This window comes from Eucalyptus grandis, chromosome 2, assembly GCF_016545825.1.
Source record: "Eucalyptus grandis isolate ANBG69807.140 chromosome 2, ASM1654582v1, whole genome shotgun sequence".
In the NCBI taxonomy this organism is placed as follows: domain Eukaryota; kingdom Viridiplantae; phylum Streptophyta; class Magnoliopsida; order Myrtales; family Myrtaceae; genus Eucalyptus; species Eucalyptus grandis.
The window spans coordinates 50980973-51004675 of NC_052613.1; the positions used below are offsets into that span (position 1 = coordinate 50980973).

General features: G+C 40.8%; 3 protein-coding genes across 3 annotated transcripts; 1 reads left to right on the plus strand and 2 right to left on the minus strand.

Annotated features, from left to right (window-relative positions):
* Positions 1 to 3887: 3887 nt before the first annotated feature.
* Positions 3888 to 7082, minus strand: LOC104433595 (dnaJ homolog subfamily B member 4). Its single transcript, XM_010046395.3, has 2 exons — positions 6232 to 7082; positions 3888 to 4600 (listed from the first exon to the last, which is right to left on the minus strand). Exons 1-2 carry the CDS (start codon positions 6789 to 6791, stop codon positions 4153 to 4155), a joined length of 1008 nt encoding a protein of 335 aa, XP_010044697.1. The 5' UTR covers positions 6792 to 7082; the 3' UTR covers positions 3888 to 4152.
* Positions 7083 to 13722: 6640 nt separating this feature from the next.
* Positions 13723 to 16197, plus strand: LOC104433593 (pentatricopeptide repeat-containing protein At1g59720, chloroplastic/mitochondrial). Its single transcript, XM_010046393.3, has one exon. It carries the CDS (start codon positions 13749 to 13751, stop codon positions 15591 to 15593), a length of 1845 nt encoding a protein of 614 aa, XP_010044695.2. The 5' UTR covers positions 13723 to 13748; the 3' UTR covers positions 15594 to 16197.
* Positions 16198 to 16467: 270 nt separating this feature from the next.
* Positions 16468 to 20215, minus strand: LOC104433594. The gene is made up of 4 exons (XM_010046394.3): positions 19449 to 20215; positions 17834 to 18472; positions 17375 to 17696; positions 16468 to 16861 (listed from the first exon to the last, which is right to left on the minus strand). Exons 1-4 carry the CDS (start codon positions 20067 to 20069, stop codon positions 16836 to 16838), a joined length of 1608 nt encoding a protein of 535 aa, XP_010044696.1. The 5' UTR covers positions 20070 to 20215; the 3' UTR covers positions 16468 to 16835.
* Between the last annotated feature and the right edge of the window lie 3488 nt (positions 20216 to 23703).

The window sequence follows — 23703 nt, forward strand, 5'->3', positions numbered from 1 at the left end:
CAACGGGAGTGCAGGAGGTGCTAGGGTTGGAGGAGGCGGTGGTGACGAAAGGGAGGGGGTGAAGGAGAAGGAGAGAGGGGAGGAGGAGTTAGGGTTTACGTTCACAGGAAAAGAAAAAAAAAAAGAAAAAAATATAATAATAACAAATTCAAAATTTTAATTAGAAATTCTTTTTAATAATAAATTTTTCATTAAGTAACGACCTTAAAATATTTTGGAAAACGTTTTCCGGTTCTTTCAAAGAGGAAATCGTTATCTTGAATTTAAGCTTTGGAAAGAAAACATTTTCCGTTGACTAGGAAAACATTTTCCATTGACTCATTTTTCTAAATGAACCAAACGCTGAAAAATGAGGAAATTATTTTTCGCAAAACAAACACACCCTTAGTTTGGATAGGTTTTCCTATATTAGGTAAAACATAAAAATATTGTTTACAATATGGATTGAGTTGAGTATATGTTGGGTATTAGTCGTCCGATATGGGTTACTATATTTGTTTCGCATGGAAATTGATCCATTTTGATCGGACCATTTTCGACCCGACTAAACCTACCCGTTTAATGAGTCTATTAATAGACTAAGTTGGACGATATAGTCCTTTTAATGTGAGTGTAAGAATCATGCCTTTTGGATTACCACAATCATTTCCGTGCTCCATCCCCGCTTACCAGTGAATAGAGCAATAACTCAAAGATAACGTGGGAAATACATCACGCGCTCCACCAAATAACTTAAACCACTGGATAAATTCTAATTAAAGAATTTCTACAAATCATCGACTATTCCAAATTCAACGGGTTTTAACAACATGAAGTCACCAGGAGACGCCATAGATCAAGAGAAAATTGCAATGTCAAATGAAGAGAATCAAGATGCATGTTAAGATATGAATTCATAAAAAGCACTGTTGTTCAGATAAAATCTCTCTAACTATCGAGCTCTAAGAAACCGAAACTCTTGCAATAAAATTGGTACCATTGGGGAAAGTGGACCACTTGCTCACATCACAATAAAAAATCCTCCCAAGGAACAAAAAGAGGACAAAAGGGGAACTCCAATTTTGCTTTCATTGGCGATCAACATCACCGATCCCCCCACTTTCCACCGGCCGTTTCCATCGAGCGGCCGATGCATACTTGGCCATACCCTCTTCATGATGAGTGGCGTCGTGATGGGTCGTCCGTTGGGCAGCATGTCTCGTTCATGTTCCACGTTTCACATTATTTCGAAACCATTCCACCCACCTCTCGTACCATAATCAGGCCACGTCCTCAATCCCCCGCCGCCTCCTCCACTACTTCAAAAGCCGCTCATCACCGTCGAAATTGCAGGGGGAAATCTTTTCTCTGATCACGAAGGATTCGCCTGCGCACGATGCGCAGAGGACATGGTCCACCGCGACATTGAAAACTCTATAAAGTGCGTGTGAAAACAAGCCGTCGCTATTGGGCCAATTTGTATAATTGTATGTGTCGAAAATGTGGGGCGGTTCTACCCGCCGGACACAAACATAAGTAAGCTTATGGAGAATCTCATCCCAAAGGATGATGGTTTTGTGTCTTTCAGAGTTTGAGCTGTTTGACCGAGTCCGCATACCCTTTCAATGGGGAATTTTTTGGGTTAATACCCCGAAAAATTCCAAACCCACATTGTGACAATAAATTCTACCCCAAACTATTTTTGACCACCAAAAACCCCAAACTGGTATACTTTTGACAAATTTACCCAAAACTGGTACACTTGTGACAAATTTACATTATGTTAGTTTTCGTTATAAGTTAAATGACACGTGATAGTTAACCGGTATACCAACTTAGGATTTTACGCTCCGTTTGTCATAGTTTACAATTTTTATGATTTTTTTGTGGTATTAATTCAATTTAGCAGATGGTATATTTGTCACAAATTCATCAATTTAGGGTTTTTTGCAGTCGAATAAATTAATTTGGGATAAATTTGTCATAAATGTACCAGTTTAGGGTTTTTTATAATCAGCCAAGGTAAATTTGTCACAAATTTATCAGTTTTGGGGTTTTCATGGTCAAAATGATAGTTTGGGGTAAATTTGTCACAAATGTACCATTTTTGGATTTTTTAGGGTATTAACCCAAATTTTTTTGACAAGTTATAAAACTTATCACATTTTTATCAATTCGGTTATAAATTTTTCAACTTTAGCGAGTAAATGCATCTGGTCAATTTAAGTAAAAAATCGCTAATGAAAAACGCTTGCAACATCACGTAAAATGCTCAGTTAGTTAGCGTAGATAATTTTTTAAAAATTTTTTGAATTATTTTTTATTCTTTTCCTTTCTTTTTCTTTATTTATTTTCCCTTTTTTTGTATTAGATTTGGCAAGGGTTGTAGTCCTCACCTCCTCCATAGATAGTGAGGGCCTCATAGCCCTTGGCTAGGGTTGGTTGGTCATCGCCTGTGACCAGTGAGGGTTGGCACCCTCGTCAAGCTTGAAAAAAAAAAGGAAAAGAAAGAAATATGAAATAATAATAAATTCATAAAATTTAAAATATGTATAAATTATCTACATCAATACCGAACATCGATTGTGCCATGTAGAGCGACCGGTGTTCACATTAAAGATTTCTTACTAAAATTGGTTTAAACTCAATTGACAAATTGTGAAAAGATTTATGACTCAATTAACAAAATTAAAAAAAATTAAAATTAAAATGGTAAAATTGTGATATATTTAGTATTTTTTTCAACAATTTTTCCCATTTTAATGTTAGCGATTGCTTTTGGATTCCCATTCTATCAAGCAACCGCAGTGAAAACAACACAACTATGTATTTTACTTTTAAAAAAAAAAAAAAAATTCTCGCCACACGGTAAATGCGCCCTATCCATTTCTCGAACACATCGCTGTTCATAGTCCATGCGAGAAAAAGTGTACGCTTTATTTATTTTTCCTTACGAAAATGATGATGAGAGAGAGAGATCGACGGTAAAAAGGAAGAAAAACAGGAAGGCCGTCACGCTCATCCGTTCCGTCCGTGCACCTTGGATGGAGTACAAAAGCAAGAGCGTCTTTGCATGGACGAATTCACTTTTGGTACGATTTTCACAGGAAAATCGTCTGCGAGTTGATGGTCGCAAAATCGCATGTCTTAAAAGCCAGAGCCCAAGCCCCAATCCAACAATTTGGAGCAAAGGTAACCCATACAAATTCAAGCTGGATCCGTTTACAGTTAGCAATAGAATCGATGTTCATGGCCGAGAAGATAGGAGGAAGCCATTGTTGAATAGGCCCATCAAGCTACCGTACACTGCAATCCCAGAGCCTGTCTTCTGCCGCATCGTATCACGACAAAAGCCTTCGGGCCCCGACACAGGATCCAAAAATGAAGAGATTGGAATTAGGACTATAGGGGCCTAGGCCACTTTCGCTTCTTGGTCTTTCCTTGTTCTTTTGCTCCCTATACCGTGTGATCTGCTCTCCTCTCCACGACTGTGGGTGTTTGGTTTGATTTTCTAACCACGCATAGGCCAGAGCAAATAAATTCCATTGGGCGAACAGTACGTGAAGCGTCTGTTCCTAGGTGTGCTTGCCGCTCAAAAGTCGACGTTGTCGCAAAACTTGTTAGGCATTGCTATGTTGGGGCAAATCCAGCCATGTTCGTGTGCATCTAATTTCGTCTTGTTGAGTTATAGAGGCGCACCACATATGGATCGTCCAAATACCATCTAGCTCTTGGTACCACAGTTCATGGGCATGTCAAAATCAATAAAACTAAGAACGAGGAAAAATGGAAATTACCCAACCTGAGCATTACAGACTGAACTGTGCGGTAAGGTGTCACAAGCGTATTGAAAAGAAATGACAGAAAGGTGTCACAAGCGTATTGAAAAGAAATGACAGGAGAGTCAATTTTCAAAGACTGAGAACAAAAGGGCTTCCAAATAATAATCTATTATTAGTATTGTACAGAATTTTATCCATGCATCTCATAGACGCCAGGAGAAGAGCCAAGATTCATCATCCTGTTACGCCTTAAAACAATACCAACGCCATCGGCAACCTTCAAAACCCTACTATGCACAGCATCTGCTCGTCATGATATATGTACAGTCAACTGAACTTACTGTATCAATCAGTGTTAATGAAGTCTCACTGCCATAGCTGGAAAACATAACTAGCTTTGAGCTCCTCCTAATACCCTTGTCAAGTCGGATTTCTGCTCTGCAGAGAGAGTCAGTGGGAACGTGATGTCAAACTGGATTTTCAAATTCCCCTTCTTGCTAGGATCCTTCGAAACGGGCATTCCCTCGTTCGCGATCGAAACCTCAAAACCGGGTCTGATTATTTCTGTTACCGGGATGATGAGATTCCTCCCATCCAAGGTCATTAAATCAAGAGTCTTCCCGGTAAGAGCTTCCAGTAACGTCACTTTCTGGCTGACCACCAAATCACTGCCCTCCCTCTTGAAAACATCATGCGGCTTCTCCTCTATGACGAATATTAGATCTGCCGGTATGGTACCGGGTTCATGGTTGCCTTTCTCAGGAAAAGTAATCTTCGTTCCCTTTTTCCACCCAGGTTTGATATCTATCTTCAAGGTTTCTTCAACTGATTTTGGATTTCTGTGGAAAAATGTGTCAGATATCAGGAAAAAAAGAGAGCATATCCCTGAATTTCCACACACAGCAGAGATGCAGAGGGCAATCCTAAGACAAAGTTCTGTAAATTGTCTGATTTCTGCTCAAAGAAAATAATTCAGGGAAGAGAACCTTAAGTTACTTCCCAAGGTTCATAAATTCTAAAAGTACATAGGTCATGTCCTAATCAAGCCATATATGAAACTAAACTAAAACTGATCCATGTAAAGTCATAGCATATCAATTGAGGTCCCACATGTTCATTTAGACACCGAAACTAAAAGTATCTAAAATACTTGACTGTCCCTACTTCAGCATATGTTTCGACTTAGTATAATCGGAAAGTAAAAGCAGACTTATGTATGTGTTGAGTTGACAAACTGAACTGCACCATCTCATGGATTGCTTTTCAAAGGTCAGGTAGGTCTACATGGTGGGCTTTATTAACCTACGCATGGACAGAAATAGAATGGAACTGGAAAATGCAAATATCAACCAAAAATGATGTGTTCTGGTCCAAATATACTGTACATGTAAAAAGGAGAAACTAAAATTAGCAGGAACCATAGTGGAAAGTGTGCAATCAAGGGGACCAAATAAAAATGAAATCCTGTTACTCTAGTTTCCCTCACTGCCGAGTCTTGTAGTTGGAATATTGGTATATGTGTCTAGAAGACCAGTTCAGCTTGATTCAACTAAAAATAGAAAGGCAGAAAGAAAATTTTCACCAACCACAGGGCAAAGATTCCTTCCATTTGACAAAAAAAAAAAAAAATTAAGCAGCAGTGACAGATAAAAGCAATCTGTAGGCAAGAAATGGCTAAATATCGTGAAACTATCTACAAAGGTAATCAGACAGCTCATTTGACTGGACCATCCACAACTCTGATTGACACAACTACACTGGAGACTTAACATTAATTGGACAGTAAATGAACTGGGGGGGCAACAGTTCAAAAGAATATGCTATGGAGTTTAGCAATGGCTGCAAATTTCAATTTGACTTTAAAATTGACATTCTACAGAGAATTATTAGCTCCACGTCAAATACTTGACTGTAATGTAATTCACAGGACTCGCTCAGTCGCTCTCTTCATCGTATGTGTTCAGTCCCCACTAAAAGTCATTGTCCTGACATCAGAGAGCTAGAAACTCTGAAGGATAAGCAACCCAATAACAAATCAGTCAAGGGAAAGATGTGATGACTTTGTTCAATATCTGCGAGCGACTGATTGCATATCTTCAAAGGAGCAGACTGGATTAGAAACTTTTCAAAGTTTACCACACTGTCAATTCACCCACATCATTCAAAAAATTCACACAGAAAAAGGTAGTCTTATTTTCTTTTAAGACAAACCCCTGGCCTGGGCAGTTAGATCCAATTAGGCAATTACCAAAGTCAATGCGGATTATCATAAACTAGAAAAGCGTCTCGACTCTTTCTCTCAATTCATCAGTAGGAACCGCAAACAAGAATTGCATATCGAAATTGAAACATCTGCCAAGCTAGCAGACAGCAAATCATGACGTCATGAGAAGCAATGCCAATAAAGACGAAGAATCATCACAGCCGCTACGCAAAGTGAAAAGATGGCAAGTAACTAGCAAGAACTTACCCAAATTCATCATGAACAACCCGCGAAATCCTCATCTTCCTCCTTCCACCCTTGTAAAGCTCCTCCAAGCTGCAAACCAGCTTGCTCTCCACAGGCGGGGGCTTCTTCTTCTCCGGCAGATCCCGCCTCGCCTCTCTGTTCCCGTTCCTCTCGACACTCTCCCCGAAAACCCTAGCCTTGCTCGCCCCGCCGAGGCCTCCCCCTCCTCCGGGCGATCCGCCGAAGAAATTGTCGAATAAGTCGGCGTCGGCGTCGGCGTCGCGCGGATCGAACCGGAACGACGAGTTGGAGCGCGCCCTCCCGGAGGCCGGGGTGGCGGGCTGGAAGTCGGCCGACTTGAGCGCCTCCTCCCCGTAGAGGTCGTAGATCTGCCGCTTCTGCGGATCGCTGAGCACGTCGTACGCCTCCGAGATGAGCTTGAACTTGGCCTCGGCCTCCTTGTGGTTGATCGGGTTCTTGTCGGGGTGCCACTTCATGGCCAGCCGCTTGTACGCCTTCCGGAGATCCTCGTCGGTCGCGCCCCGGTTCACTTTGAGCACGTTGTAGTAATCGACGCCCATGATCTGAGCCAGGCACCGCCCTGAAGTGGAAACGATTTCGGGATTGTCAGCAGATTATCGAAACTCGGCCCGGCGCGAGATTTAAATCGGGGCCGGCGAGCGACGGAGACGGCGGCGGCGGCAACCGTGGAGTCGGGAACTCATGCGGTGCCGCGACGGCGGGTTTGCGGCGAGGTCGTTGGACCGAGTCAGTGAACGAGTTGGGGCGAGGTGGGGGGGAGGTGAGGAGGGAGTGAGGGGAGGACAAACGGCGAGTCGGCCGGGAGTCAACTCGGGCTTGGAAGCGGAGCGCAAAAACGCGGTTAAGACGCAGCAAATCTTTGCGTTTGATACGCGCCTCAGGATACTTTTTCCATGTTGGAGATGATGTTTCCGTAACAGCCACTCCATGGAGAAGCCTCGCGTCACTGCTATTTTCCTTTCTTATTTTCGTTTTACTCTCTCTTTTCTTTTCTTTTTTGGTAAGGTATCTCTTTTCTTTTCTTTTTTTTTTTTTTGGACAATTTTTCTTTTCTTATTTTAAGAAACTACAAATTTGATTCTTTTCGTATTTCCTTTGAGCTGTATCATAATTAAATCCCTACTAATTTAATCAAATATTTATCATCGATCTTTTGTTGAATTATTTGGATCCTTCCAACAATACGTCGATAGTAATATTCTTTCGGTTTCATTTTATTTTCAACATCATCAATATTTCTATTTTTTTTTTATTGTGGTCGGGAAAGGTAACGGTTGAATATATTATCATTTCGCTAAAGTATTGCCATATTTATGTTTTGGATCCTTTTCGTGATATTTACATGAGAATGTATGTGTGTATATAAATATGTATTTATATGATAATAATGAGGCATACTAATTACCTTAAATCATCGTTGAAAAGGAAATGACTATCTTTTTTATGATTCTTTGCTTATTACTTGACCAATCTGTGCAAAAATGTGAAAACACGGAATGAATTTATAGAGATTTTCATGTGCTCCTAAAATATCACGTCATTTGCATATCTTATTAATCGTGAAACATCTAATATCTTAAATTTCATTGTTCATCTTCGAAAAATGAAAATATCACTCATATTTCATGAATAATAAAGTGAATTATTTATGTGTCAATTCAATCTAATAGAAAATTTTCAATTATATAAAGATCGGCTAATCAATTAAGAAATGCACAGGCATAATCCATCAATCACAAAAGCCCTTTTTTTTTCCTGTTATATCGAACATGCAGAAATAACAAACGCACATGAAAGCCAAAAAAATAAAATGAAAAAAATTAAATAACACAAAGCGAAGAGGGAAGGGGGAGAAGCAAGCGGTGTTAGTTGTACGGTGACAGGCTGCTAAAACTGAAAGCGCGCAATTTCAGGAATTAAAAAAAGAAAAAAATAATAAAATTAGAGAACGTGCAGTCGAGTAGCATGAGCTGGACTCGGTCATTAAACTAAGGAACTGATTTTATTAAATTAAATTAAATTAAGTTCAGATCCAAGAATCTGTTCCCGGGCCCACAGTCTCCGGCTTCCTTTGGTCGCATCGTCGTAGGTTACGATGTCGTTTTGCTCACGTTCCTCGGCCGACTCCACCGTCGTTTAGGGGGGTTTTTATTTTTATTTTCTATTTTGGGTTTAGTAAATTAAGCTAATTATAAATATCGTGAGTCGCTTTCGTATTCATGATATGGGCTATCGCTTTCTTTTTTTAAATAAATTAGTTCGAATATATAATTGGGCTCGTGCATATCGGGGACGGTTAGTAAAAAATGCTTATTATTTTATCTTTTATTTTTTGTAGAAAACAAGCCGGGGAATTTCGTTGATTTCAGTGCTGGATGCGGAAGTTTCCGTGCGAATTTTCGGACGGAGTGCGTCGCATTCATTCTCAAGCCGCCGATGCTTTTTGGAAACGCGAGATTTATCGTATGATTGAGCCGGAAAATGAGTAGTAAATTCCATCTTAGGCTTTGCATTAAATATGCCTAGTTTTTGCATGGCCGTAGTTCGTACGCGTGGAATTAAAATAACCATGTGTTGCTACCATTAGATATGCAATTGTATTGGTATAACTATATAAAACAAAGCAAGTCTCATATTTCTAAGCGACTTCAGTTGTTTTGTTTCTGCCCCACAAATATTCTGGATCGTTTATTTTATAAATATCGTGTTTCAATTTTTCAATGCTAAATAGTGACAGGTTCATATCCTAAAACAACCCTAGTAAAAGATTTCGAATAAGAAAATGATTTTGAACTTTTTTACTTTTATCAGCGATTTATTTCCATTGTTTGATGAGTCATGAATTTGTGACAAAATGATTTTGCTTAATCCTTCAAAAATTGTGAATTTTTTATTTATATAGCAAAAGATGAATAATTTGATCCGTTGTATTTAACAAACTCATTAAAACATTAAAAGCCTATTGAATAGATCAAATGTTTTATATTTTGGAATAAAAATACGGAAGAATGCATTAGACCAATCAATGGCGGGTCATCTAGTGGAACCATAGTCAAGAAGCAATGTGAAGGCATACTTGGAAAGTTATACAATATCTTGAATATTAGATAACATCATATTCTAAAACGGAATTTCCTATATCATATATTTAAGATATTAAGGTATATATATATATAAAAAAAAAAACAATGTTTCTGTCACCTCCTCTCATCCAGTTTGGTAACTTCACTTATCATTGATAATCGATTTATCTATTAATTATTACTTATTGGACATGCGCGCGCATATATATATACTTTTTAATGTGATTGAAAGTAAGATGGATACACAAGCCCATTCTCCATGAATTATCTACATCATGTTCTTTGACTTATACTTTGTGGAGCAAAGCTCATGGAGAGGGCTCGCACACGTGCACATATATAGAGAGAGAGAATGATGTTATTTACTTTTCAGGAAACTTTTTTAATGTGATTACAAGGCACTCATAATATGTAACTACAGGAGATGTGCTTTGCATGATATTAATCCCACCAAAAATACATCCGAAAAAGGTTCGTGACACTATATCATCCTTATATGAGCATATGTCTCAAGCCATGTGATGCAACCGTTTGAATGTACTCAATTATACCTGACTTTAATGTGATCTAATACATCATTCTACCTCGGTATGAACTTTTGTGATTGTGCCACGTGGTATGATACACGTGCGCAACAAGCATAACGTAATAACTATTGAGTCATGATATCGCAACATGTGTACATTAAATGCAAGGTGATCCATAGGCCTAAAGGTCGTTAATACGGATCCCTTTGAGGCTGTTTTGGGTCAAAGCCTTAACTAGTTCATGAGATCTACAGGTGTTCCGTAGGCCTCAAGTCGCCGAGGCTCTGCGGTCATGCCCTGAATTTGATATAAAAAAAGAAAAGAGCACACTCTTGCGAAATTCATTAAAGAGAAAAGCACGGTCGAACAAAGATGGTTTCGACAAACTATAGAAGTCCGGTTGCTCAGTCACTTCGATATATTTAATAAGAATATTTTTGTAAATAAGGGAAGCTTTTTCCAGTGGCTAATTAACATGGAGATTAATAGGCAGGCACGCGAGGAAGTGAAATTGTTTGATTGAATCTTGCGCAGTTCGTGAAGCCTCCATTCCATCGAATGAGTCCAAGTATCATGAGAAGGAATTAGCGCCTACGTTAAGATGATATATTAAAGAAAAGTCCATTAACACTGTTTTTAACTTGACCATTAAAAAAAAAAAAAGACAACCCGATTCTTAAATGACGAAAAGCCCAATTTGCAAGCTTATGAATAACAACATGAGCGGTTCACGCCACCGGCGCGGTGGCTCCACCTGGATAAGGCTCCGATCCTCAACGATCCTCAAGGGTGAAGGGTTCAAAACCCGGGGAGGCGCTAGGTGTATTAAGTGTGACTCGGGGTGGTGGGTCCCTCCCGCTGCAAGTGTCATTTGGGGTTTACGGCGCGGCCGGCCTACGCAGTTCTGCTCCTCCAATACCCAAAAAAAAAAAAACATGAGCGGTTCTACCGTGCCACTTCAAATTCCATCTGGATCGTTGCTAAGTAGGAAACATGAGATCTAGATGGAAGGATGAATACATCAAGGACATCTTGCAATCGCTCCCAAGGACCGCTTCGTGAATGCTGAGGGATTGAGTAGCTTTGCATGCGAGAAGAAGAGGTGTAGCTTCTTCCACTTATTTTGGCAAGTTCCATCTTTCTTGTCTTGTCCACGATTGGACCACTGAGCCTCTATTCAATCGTGTAATTAATACCTATGGCCCTTTTGTCGTGCTTCCACATGCCATCTACATTAAATTTCAACTTTTGCTTTGATGGAGGAATCCAAGAGTTTGTCCTCATCCCGGTAGAATCTAGTTCCTTGCTTGATTCAAGTCTATTCCTAAACATATTTGAATATTCCATGAAATCTTGTATGGCCAGTTAAACTGCTTGAAAAGGAACTGGAATAGTCTAATCATGTTACTTTGCATTCCTATAACACCACATTCTAGTACTAAAATTGTTGCATAAAGGGTGAGAGCTTGCGATCCAATCATATTCTATGTGCTATTTTTCCTGGATCAAGAAAGTGGTTCATCATATCTTTTGCCTGAAGTTCCAAGTTGACGAAATAATACCACATGAGCTTCATCTCCACAAAGTTTAAGTCAAAGAACATGATGGAGATAATTCATGGAGAATGGGCTTGTATATCCATCTCACTTTCAGTTTCCAAATTTAGCTGTAGAACAAAATGTGAAAAGGGTTTTGCTAGCATAATAGTAGCCAGGGTACTGTAAGTTTGTAACAATAATAATTTATTATAAGTCACAAATTCTTGAAAAATAAGTCTAATAATAATTTATAATTATTTGTGATTTAATTTTTTGTGATCCATAATAGATTTTTATTTTCATAGTATGTTAAAAACTATCATGCAATCATTTCTCAATGTGAAATAGTTGAAGCTTTGTGCTATTTTCCACGTTCTTTTTTTGATAAAACATACCATTTCTATTTAAGCTTACCAAATTTAGCCTTCAACTTTGTTAAGCACGTAGTGTTATTTAATATCACCTTTAAAAGGAAATCCAATAACCTGTGAGTAGCTACTCTCGTATCTTGGTTGATTCAAAAGTTTCTCTTATCTTATTATTTTTGTATTTATATTGTAGAGAACAATTTACTTTTTTCTTCAAAATAGTATAAAACAATATTCGGGACCCTATTTCGTTTGTTCCTTCCAATTTTAAAACCATAAAGACTGAAAAAAAAGGTTAAAAAAAGAAAAAAAGGAAAGGAAAAGATCAAGGCTACAATTTTATTATTGTTTTATGAGAAGAAAGTTATTAATATTACCCGTGAACCATGCTTCAAAAAATAATAAGAATAATAATAACAATTCCAGTGAATGAATATAAAATTGAACGTGAAAAAATCCGCAACTAGCTAGATTTTGGCTTTCATCGAAATCAGTTATTAGACAAAAGAACAAACGAACAACTTTCTAACGCCTCAAATTTAACGAAATATTACATGTTCAATAAATCAATGAACTCATGATCGCAAAAAAGGGAAAAAAAAATCCGTTTGAAACAATTTTTTAATTAGAATAAGGACGAAAGTTTACCATTGGATACGGTAAGCAATTACCAGGTTAAGCATGTCAGATTTAGTTAAGCTGAGTCAGCAAGACCGTTGGATTCTCATGTCACGGGAGCATGATGTCTTAATCGAAGGTTTTCAATTATCGTTAACTTGTATTTCTTGAAGAGGCCTCGTCGAGTTATAAGCGTAAACGTGGTTCCAATGCTAGATCTTATTGATGGGCTTATTTTATTTTATTTTATTTTATCTTTATCTCGCTCATCTCTTCTATATACATGCGTGTGCAGAGCTCAAAGGAATCGAACCCCGGACTTGGTACTCACCGGTCCAACCCTTGATCCCTTTACTAGACAGACCGCATGCCTGTTGGGATTGTTGGGCTTATTGAATCAGGACTCAGAGAGGAGCCATATGTTCAGGCCAGCCCAATTAGCAAAAATTTCGTGCTATTGTTAGATGATTATCTAAGGTAACCAAATCAAGTACGATCACAATCGGCTACATGAAAAATCATATGCACAATCACAAGATATGTGGAAAATATTTTATATATCTCTTAAAAAGTATACTAAATTCCTTTAACATGAATTTTGCTGATAACAAATCCATTTTGAAACTAATAGGAAAGGATTTGATTCTCAATGGAATGGTGACAAATACTAGCGCACTCAAATCGAAAGGATACATATCACTAGATAAAACACCAAAGTACAAAGGATTTGTACACAATCTACCATTTTCTAAAGCAAACACATCTTGAAAAAGAAAAGAAAAGAAAAGCAAACCGGTTTGATTTGGTTAGTGGAAGTTGGATGGTTTGTGCTAGCATAAAGTGTATTAGTTCGTGTCAAATGATAGATTTACAATGAAAATATGCTAATTTCTTAGTATGATTGCTATTTTTCCTTATATTATGTCCTCTATTAGTTGTTGTAATATGAAATTTTAAATGATTTTGGTTGTATTGGACAAAGGATTTGTTGGGAATAAACTTGGTATCAAAGAGTCACGACACCATTTATGGGCTGAGATTTGGTGCCAAAAACTTTTCCGATGAAGCAAATATCCAAATATTGCACTCTGCTAGCCGACAAAAGCTATTGAAATAACAAATCAATAAGTAAAAATTCGAATGACAACAGTTCAGAATCTTCAATAGCTCACCGTGAAGATAACATATCAAGCAGAGCATCACGAGTTGATCAATTGAAGATTTTTGCCAGTTTTTTTTAATTCAATTATCATGTAAATTATATTATTATATTTTATTTTCAACTTTCACTATAATTGTAAGGGGTGATATTTCTATCTATATTGCACAGATTCGGACAACCTCTGTCGGGAGCGCGGGACCATGGCTTTCGCAATCTCGCCTCAGCCCCCTCCGAGCTCTCTCGCCGTCCCGACCAAACCCGATCGCGCCGACGACCCTCATCACCATCACCTTCGTCTTCTTCAGCTGGTGAACGACTGCTCGGACATATCCCATCTCAAGCAAATCCACGCTCGAGCCCTGCGCACCGCGGCGGCAACGGCCCACGACCCGCAGGCCCACTTCCTCCACAGCAGAATCCTCCACGCCTCGTCCTCGCTGAGCATCGACTACGCTCGCCGGGTGTTCCGGCAAGTCGAGAACCCGAACGCGTTCATGTGGAACGCTCTCATACGGGCCTGCGCGCAGAGCGGCGACCGCAAGGAGGAGACCGTATCGCTGCTGCGCGGGATGTTGGAGGACGGGAGTGTTTCTCCGGATCAGTACACGTTCCCGTTCGCTCTCAAGGCGTGCGCGTATCTGTTCGCTCTGTCGGAAGGGAAACAGGTGCATGCCCAGGTTTTGAAACGTGGTTTGGGGCCGGATGTTTATGTCAACAACAGTTTGGTCCATTTTTATGCATCCTGCGGGGTGTTGGAGGATGCGAAGAAGGTGTTCGAGAAAATGCCTGAGAGGACTGCGGTTTCGTGGAATGCCGTGATCGATGCCTTGGTTCGGTTTGGTGAGTTCAGTGCTGCGATGGGACTGTTCCATGAGATGCAGAAGTTGTTTGAGCCGGATGGGTACACCATGCAGAGCATTTTGAGTGCTTGTGCTGGTCTGGGTTCTTTGTCTCTAGGGATGTGGGCTCATGCTTACATATTGAGGAAGTGTGATAAGGATGTGGTTGATGATATTCTCGTCAAATCTTCATTGGTGGACATGTATTGCAGGTGCGGCTCATTGGGGATGGCTGAGCAGATATTTCGGAGGATGGAGAAGCACAACGTGAATTCTTGGAATTCCATGATTTTAGGATTTGCTATGCATGGGCAGGCCGAAACAGCGTTGGATTACTTTGCCCAGATGGTTATGGAAGAAGGATTAATGCCGAATTCTGTAACGTTTGTTGGTGTTCTGAGTGCTTGTAATCACAAAGGAATGGTTGATGAAGGCCGTAGCAACTTTGATAAGATGATAAATGAGTATAGTATTGAACCACAATTAGAGCACTATGGATGCTTGGTTGATCTTCTAGCTCGTGCTGGGCTTATTGATGAGGCACTAGATCTTGTGTCTACTATGCCATTTAAGCCGGACCCCGTAATATGGAGGAGTATTCTGGATGCGTGTTGTAAGACAAATGCAAGAGTTGAGCTGAGCGAAGAAGTGGCTAAGCAGATCCTCGCATCTGGAGGGGATTCTTGTAGTGGTGTTTATGTGCTTTTATCTAAGGTTTATGCATCGGCTAGCAGGTGGGACGATGTTGCATTGATTAGAAAATTAATGACTGATAGAGGTGTAACAAAAGAGCCAGGGTGCAGTTTAGTGGAAATATATGGTGTGTCCCATGAGTTTTTTGCTGGGGACATAACGCATCCTCAAACTGAAGATATATACCAAGCCTTGAAGGAAGTAGAAGAGAAATTAGAGTCAGCCGGCTATGTACCCGATGTCTCACAAGCATCTATGATCAATGATGAGCATAGTGAGGAGAAGGAGCAGTCTCTCAGGTTGCATAGCGAGAGACTTGCCATTGCATTTGGATTATTAAACAGGAAACAGGGCACTCCTATTCGCGTGTTTAAAAATCTTCGAGTCTGCAATGACTGTCACAAGGTCACGAAATTAATCTCCAAGATTTATAATGTGGAGATTATTGTGAGAGACCGTACTCGATTTCATCACTTCAAGCATGGCTGCTGTTCTTGCATGGACTATTGGTGATGGTCAACGCTACAGTAGCATTTTAAAATTGTTTTGTTGAATGTTTCTCTGTTGAAAAGTGTAATTGCTGGGAACATTCTCAAACAAGAAAATTTGCACATATAGAAATGGCAACATGTTCCTCTCAACTGATAATCTGTTGCTGGACCTCCAATATTGCAATGAAAGTGGGTCCATTGGTTGCAATTCATCTCAAGTCCAATTTGATAGGAACTGTAAATAAGTTTTTACGTGGCAGGATTCCCATTTTCATTACAACCACCTGATCATCTGCATCCCGGCCTCTATGCAGATGCAGCATCAGTCAAGTCTTTTGATGGGTTGTGCGCGTTATATTTCACTACTTAATTCTCCAGTTCAGGTATATGAATTTTGTTATAGCAAGTATTTTTATACTAGATTCTTGGTTTTTGCATTCTCCTTGATATCGTGAACTACTGAGAATACATACTTTCTAGCAAAAAGCGCAGATATTTTTTCTCTGCGACTTCAGTGTCCATGACTATTTCTTTTTGAAATTGTGAATCAAGTCATGTAGTGATTCGTATGTAACTATTAACTAAAACTGGATTATCTCAAGTCGCCCAGGAGTCGTAGGGACAGACATATTGCTGTTCTTGTAATGTGGAGCCCTATGTCTCTGTAGTGCCTTCGAGCTCCATGCGCAAAAATCTAGTTAAGGCCCTTTCTCCAGTTCAGAATCGCCCTTAAATTTCTTAATAAGCAGCTAAATTAGAGAAATTAGCAACATAAAGGAGAAAACCTTATGGTGCCTCTGAAGCTTTGAATTCGTAAACTTTTTGCTTTGATATTACATATTTGCATTCCAAGATACCTGATTGCTTTGTAAGGGTATTTTCATTAAGATGAAATGTACAAGTCAATCATTCTGCTTGGCTGGTATAGGAGAATATACAGAAGAACCATAATGTCCTCACGTACAAACAAACAGGGAGAGAGTGGAAGAAACAATGACCATGAGCTTTATGATTATACATCTCCCGCTTGCGGGGACGATTAATCGGAAAACTCATTGTAAATGCTGAAGAGCCAAGAATAAATTAAACACACCAAAACGGAGCTCCCCAGGAGCAGAAAACTCGAAAAACACTGGTGAAGCACAAAACGCAGGAATCTCAGGATTCCTAGGTGCTGTATATCAGCCTAGGGCTGGGATCAGAATATGCAATGCTTAACTGGGTTTGTGCCTGACAAAACTGAGATGCCCACCTCGATGCAATGCTATAGGATTCCTTGATCTGTGAAGTCTGAGGCCAGTGAAAACACACCAAAGAGAAAGGAATGTGGTGAGGTAATCTTGGTATTAGCTTCAGAAGGAAAAGCTACAGAGCATTGAGTACAGTGAGGACATGACGAGACACCATAAACAGAACAGAGAAGAGCTAGAAATTCAAAAGTTGGTCCAAATTAGTTGCAGTCTATGTGCAAGTGGTGTCGCTGTGAAGTCAACGGTTACCTAAAACTTAGAATTAGTGCACAAGCCATGGCCTCATCAGTTACTGCATTCACTTGATAATGAGATTAGGGCACTATAAATTGAAACGCATCTACTGTTTCAATTAACTACCCGCACCAACTCTCCACCAAAAACTTGGCCAATCATTTCTAATTCTGTTTGGGGACTTTCTGCATCTGATGGAAGATTGAATTTGAGAAATGTGTGCAACTTGCTAGAATTCATTAGCTCAAACGTAATAGAGAACTGAAACGATCCTTTTTGGCAAAAAGATGTTGCAGAAGAGAGCACTCTTAGTCTTTACCTGATGAGAACGACGGGACAACGACAACGTTCATGATGATGTTAGGAGGAAGGCGAAGGCGAAGAGGGAAGAGCTTCCCATTCAATGGATTGTGAGAACACACGGTGAGGCTGTCGATTCCAGTCTCTTCCGACAGTTTGCGACTCAGCTCCTCGACGGTATTCCCCTTGAACTTATTGAGGCAGTAGCCTTCCATGTCCTCTCCCACCACTTCACCGTTCTCATCGGCTATGTGGTAGTATACAATCCTGCCCTCAGTCACACGGGGTGGGGATGGCGATGCAGCTGGTGGAGGCGGCGGAGCCACTAATGAATCGCTCGACTGTGAAAGAGAAAGGAAAAGTACAAAACCATTACACGGGTGCTGCTTAGTCAGCGAAAAGTGATATCATGTTTAGTTTCATGATCTGGAAAACAAAACCACTGGGGAGAGTTATGAATCTGGGTAGAGTTGCACACCTCTTGCCTGGAAAGGTTCCCAGAAGTCTCCGAAACTGAAGAAGAGAAGCTGTTCTGTGACGCCATCGATATATCCATATTGCGGTCGACAGGCTGTGCTCGACTCGGCTGATCGCTAGCGCTTGGAGAATCAACCTCGATCTCCACGATGTCGACTTCCCAGAGTATCCAATCCTGCGTTGAGGTCCTCTGGGGGATATCGTGCGTCACCGAATCCCTCATCGGCGGCAAGCCCTTATTAGCCTTCAGGAAATTCCCGTACCGCGTCCGGAGCTTGATCCGGTTCCCCTCTCGGATCGGCTCCCACTCGACCGACGAGTCGAGCCGCCCGGTCTGCATCTGCAGGACCTTGCAGCCGGAGATGCCGAGCATGAAGGGCTTGTTGGACGCGGTGAGGTAGCGTCCGTAGCAGCTCTTGAGCCTGATAAAAAGGCAGTCGTTCCCGTAGCCGGAAGTGTTCACAAACTCGACGGTCCACTTGGCTTTGTTGGAGGATCCCTTCCGGTCCTGTGAGACAGACTCCTCGTCCTCGTTGGCGTAGAGGTACTTGTGGTGGTGGCTCCGGAGGCGGACCGCCTTGGCCTGGCGGAAGAAGTCCATTCCGGAGCGGTGCTTGTTGGAGCTGTGGTGTGATGAGAGCTGTGTAAGGAAGAGAAGCAGAACTAGTAAGCGAACGGGGACGGGGTCCTCTCCACTTCAAGACGACGACAGCAAGTTTTTTTTAGTATTTCATTGGATTGGTACTGTCCATGCCTAAAGTCAGAACTTACTAAAAATATCACGAGGAGCGGCTAATAAAATTAAAAGATCATTAACTAAACTTGATTAAGGACGCTCGGCCTGTCGAAATACACGAAGCTGCGTTCGAAGCATGCCAACGTACGCTCTCGATCCCGAAGTCTAGAGTCGCCGGAGAGATGGCACGCGGGGGCAAAAACAAGCTAACGTCATTACCTTATCTCCTCATTTTGACTTCGATAATAATATTAATGAGACGCAATTAGCTACGAATATAGAATATTATACGAGCGTGCGAGGTGCAATTGCATAAATATTACGCTAGAGCTAGATTTTCTTTTGATTCGTTTTTTCCTTATATCTGCTTATTGGGATCTTTCATGACAAGATACTTGTCCTTTTGTTTGACATAATCTTGTTAACAATACATGTTTTCCCACATCGACACACTAGATCCCTAAGCATGCTTTGTTTGCGTGCGGCAGATAGAGAGCGTGTAATTAGAGTAGTACAAAGCAAATGATTACTAAATGAGTGATTTTATGTCCGTAGAAATAGATGTAGACAATTGAGAGTGATGTAAACGACATTTTCCAAATAGTATAAATGCAATTTTTTAGCAGGTAATCAGTACAATGATTGTTCGATAAACACCTCGTAAGTGCTGATGATATTTACATGTTACGTGGCTCAATTTTCGTTACTATAAAGAATTCCTATATCATGCAAAGTGAGTAACGTGAATTGATCGAATTTTCCATAATTGGAAGGACTAATTTAGCAGTCACATTGCCGTGTGCTATGCAATTTGTAAGTTTAAATGAATTTCGTGATTTTTTTTAAAATTTTTTTTTTTGGTGTTGACGACGAGGCTCACCTGATCGTGCTCGTAGGACAAGTTCGATAGGTCAGACCTTCTGGGCGACCCGCCGTTCTCCGCGAAAACGCTCAGCGCGTCCTCCGCCACCGACGACAGGCTCGACATGGACGTCAGGTACTTCTCCAGCCCCCCTTCCTCCGACGCCAACTCCGCCTCCCCCTCCGCCTCCACGTCCCACAGTATCCACTTTTTCGTGCTCCCCGTGTACGGCTCGTCGTGCGTCACGCTGTTCCTCCACGGCGGGGTCCCGCCGTTGGCCCTCAGGTACTTCCCGCACCACGACTTCAGCTGCACCTGAAACCCGTTCCTGACCGGCTCCCACTCCGTGTTCCATTGGTCGAGCTCGCCGACGCCCACCGGCGGCGCGACCGCCACCTTGTTCCCCGTCATCCCCATCAGGAACGGCTCCTCGGTGGCGGCCAGGTACCCGCCGTGGCAGCTCCTGAGGCGGACGACGTGGCTTCTCCCCTCCACCCGCTCGACCACCCACGTCGAGGCCCGCGAGCGCTCGGCGCCGCGTTTCTGCCGGACGGGCTCGCCGATGCTGGCGCCGGGGATGAGGTACTTGCCGAGGTGGCTCCGGAGCTTGACCGCCATCGTTTTGGTGAAGAAATCCATGAAGAACGATCGATGCTTGCTCTGGGTTATTTTCCTGATGTGGGGGGACGAAAACAGAGCACGGGTCTTATATATGTGGGACTGCTTGCTTGCTTGTTGTTGTTTCTTGGTTTTTTCGATTCGCGGAAACTACGGTGGAAAAATCGGATCTTGTCCTGTCGTTCTCGTTGGTATTTAAAATAACTGGAGGAACGATAGACGGACGTGAGAGGAGAAGAAGATGAGGAGGAAGACTTTTGGAGGAGGGTCTCTGAGGGTGAAGCTTCTTCTAGGGTTGAATGGTCTGCGAGGGGAGGGACTGACGAACGCGTTTCTTTGAATTCTCTCAGAGAGAGAGAGAGAGTTTGACTGAGTATTTATTTCCGTAATTTTGCGGGATGGACTGAGGAGGAAGAAGAAGGTGGAGGAGAAGAGGTACGACTCGTAATGCCATGGAAATTCTGCGCGTGGTGGGCGCGAACTCCGGACTTTTTCTGAGTTGGCGTGTATCAAGGTTTCCCTCTTCTGGAACTCCACCTCTAGAATTCTCCCTTTTTCCTTCTTCTGCAGTCGTGCGTTGGGGGAGCGCAATTTCGGGTATACTCTGTTTCGTGGTTAACGGGATGAACGGAGTCAATTTAAAAAATTATTTAGGTATATTCAAACCAAAATGCAGGAGGTCATCAAGGGTAATGGACAGAGATTCTTTGAATAAAGGGTCGTTAACTATAGTCCATTAACCGTACGAGAACCCGTACTTCAAGCGAGATTCAATAGGGCATCGCCATTTTTTAACACGTGAGTGACATCTTCCGCATGATAATTTCTCGCGGTCCTTGGTATGTGGTATAAGCCACGGTCTGCAAGAATGAAGGGACATGGAGAGTTGAACGGGACTCGTGGCCTCCACGGCCGCTTGTAACAAGACACAAGAGTCCTGGTTTCGTTGATCATGATGTCGTCTCAAAGACAACTTAAGTGCAGGGTGTGATTTTCCGGTTGTTATTAATATTATTACGGTATATGTAGTTCCACCTTGAGTATCCTGTTGAAATTCTCCGTCGGAAGCACGTTGCGATCAGTCAAGGTGCTTGAGACCATGTCGAATGATGTTTACTGGATGAACTGAGATTCTCAAGCAACGCCTTCTATGGTTCGACCCCCACATGGTGTTAGGGAGACATGGGGCAACAATTTTCTAAGAATTAACCTAATTCAAGATCAATATCTCTCCCGATATTAAATGGCCTAGCAATACAACCTTGCAATAAGAAGACAAGTGTAACAATGGCACCAAGATTTTACATGGAAAATCCAATGAGGGAAAACCACGAAGGGTCAAAAAACTTCCACTAAATCTAAAAATAGTTAGATACATAAAGTATTCTTCTCTACAAACACATTAGATACTCTATATCGATAATACAACCGCATTTTATCACTACAAATGTGAATTAATGTAAATAGAGTAAGAAAATTCTAACCACGATTGAAGAATTCAAGAAAAATTCTCAATAATCAAAATTGATCGAGTTGTAGTCTTTGGTCTTACGAACAACTTACTCGAGCCAATTCCAACAAGACTTGGCCTTGGAATTGGAACCAGAAGTCGCAGGCCCTTTTATCCATGTTAATCTCTCTCTCTCTCACCCTTTTCTCTCCCCTCTTGGGCGCACCTCTCGCACAAAGCAATTCTCTCTCATGCCATTCTTTTTTGGGAAAAGACCATCAAAAACCCCAAACTTTGCCCAAAATAACAAATTTACCTTAAACCTTTTTTTGTAACGTGAAAAACCCCAAACTTTTCAAACTGTAATACATTTACTCCATCAAGGGCATTTTTGTCTTTTTCTTTTTTTTTCCTTTTTTCTTCTTCTTTCCTCTCGCTGGCCATGGCGGAGGGAAGCCGGCATCCGGCCAGGGTTGTCCTCACCGATGTTGGGTGAGGGTCGCCCTCGCTTGGGCTGGCTAGGGCCGCCCTCATCGGCGTGAGGCGAGGGCCTGGCAAGGGATGCCCTCGCCGAACTCGATTGAGAGGTGCCCTTGCTAGATTTGGACAAGGGTGAGAGGAGGCCCTCGCCCGACCCAATCGAGGGCCGCCCCCGCTCAACGCTAGCGAGGGCCGCCCTAGCCAGCCCGGCGGGGGACCCTTGCCTGACGCCGACAAGGGCAACTCTTGCCAGACGCCGGCTTCACTCCACCATGGCCGGCGGAAGGAAGAGAGAAGGAAGAAAAAAAAAGAAAAAAAATTAAAAGTAAAAAGACTAAAATGCCCTATAGTTTAGGGTAAATGTATCGCACGACGTAAGTTCAACTTTTTTTTGTAAAAAAAAAGTGTTTGGGCAAAGTTTAGGGTTTTTCATGATTTTTTTCCTTTCTTTTTTTTGACTTCTTGACCTCCTCTCGTTTCATTAAGGGGAGCTAGGCCCCACTTAAGGCGGACCCACCCAACGCATGGTGAGGTTCCATCTTTGACCATTGAATAAATGGTTTGATATCACCGAACAAAAAAAAAAGGTTTGATATCACAAAAAACATGAAAAATTAATTTTTTAACCACAAAAAATATAAATTAATATATTTACAACCATAAAAACCCAAAGATACATCTGTAATAAATTCACCATTCATTATTTTCATTAAAATTGATTAATACTACAAAAAACCCAAAATCGGTACATTTATAATAAAAAGAGGGTAAAATACCAAATTGATAAATCCATTAACTATCACATGTCATTAAACTCGGCAATTTGAAAATAAAATTTAATAAAAACTAACAGAGGATAAATTTATCATAGATATAATAGTTTGAGATTTTCTATGGTAAAAAATTTACTTTGGGTAAAATTGTCGAAAGTATACCGGTTTAGGGTTTTTCATGGTATTAACCCTAAATAAAATGACAAGAGGCTTGTGTTCTCCATCCTTATACCTGATGAATTAGTTGCCTCTTTTACAAGGTTCGGTTAATCAAGTTGCCTCCTAATTAGCTGGCTTCATAGAAAAACAACATTTTCCTCGATAAAAACGTCCAAAGTGCGTTTCTTTCATGAGAAATAAGTGATCTAAAAAATAATTCTTAAAAATAATTGCTTGCATTGCTTGACATAAACGGTCTATGAAAAATGATTTCCTTATCGACAACAATTTATATTTAATTATTTTTGCATACAATGAAAATATTTTTCATCTATTAATTTTTTTAAGCAGTACAAATAATCATTTAAAAAAAATTTCTCTGAATCATTTATTTTCTGCTAAATAAACAAAGCCTAAACATATAGTAAATATGGATTTGACCAAAAAAATAGTAAATATGGCTATTTCTTGATTAAAAAAGTGGGAAAGCAACTTACCAATAGTAATAAATTCGAATTCATGGTAAAAATGATTTTCGCTTTGTTGAACAAATTGAGAGTCGGTCTACCGAAATACAGAAAGAAAAAAAAAAAACCCTTAAAGAGGAAAGTATCTAAAAAAAAAAAAACTTTCATTAACTAAGGACTTTTTTTTTGTTGGGGCGGGGGGGGGGCAAGAACAACTTGCATTACCGCAAACGGGTTGTGCTTACAATAGAATGGTGATCAACCTTATTTGATATTATTATTCTTTCCACCATTAAATTACCAAGAACTAGTAGTTTTTACTGCAG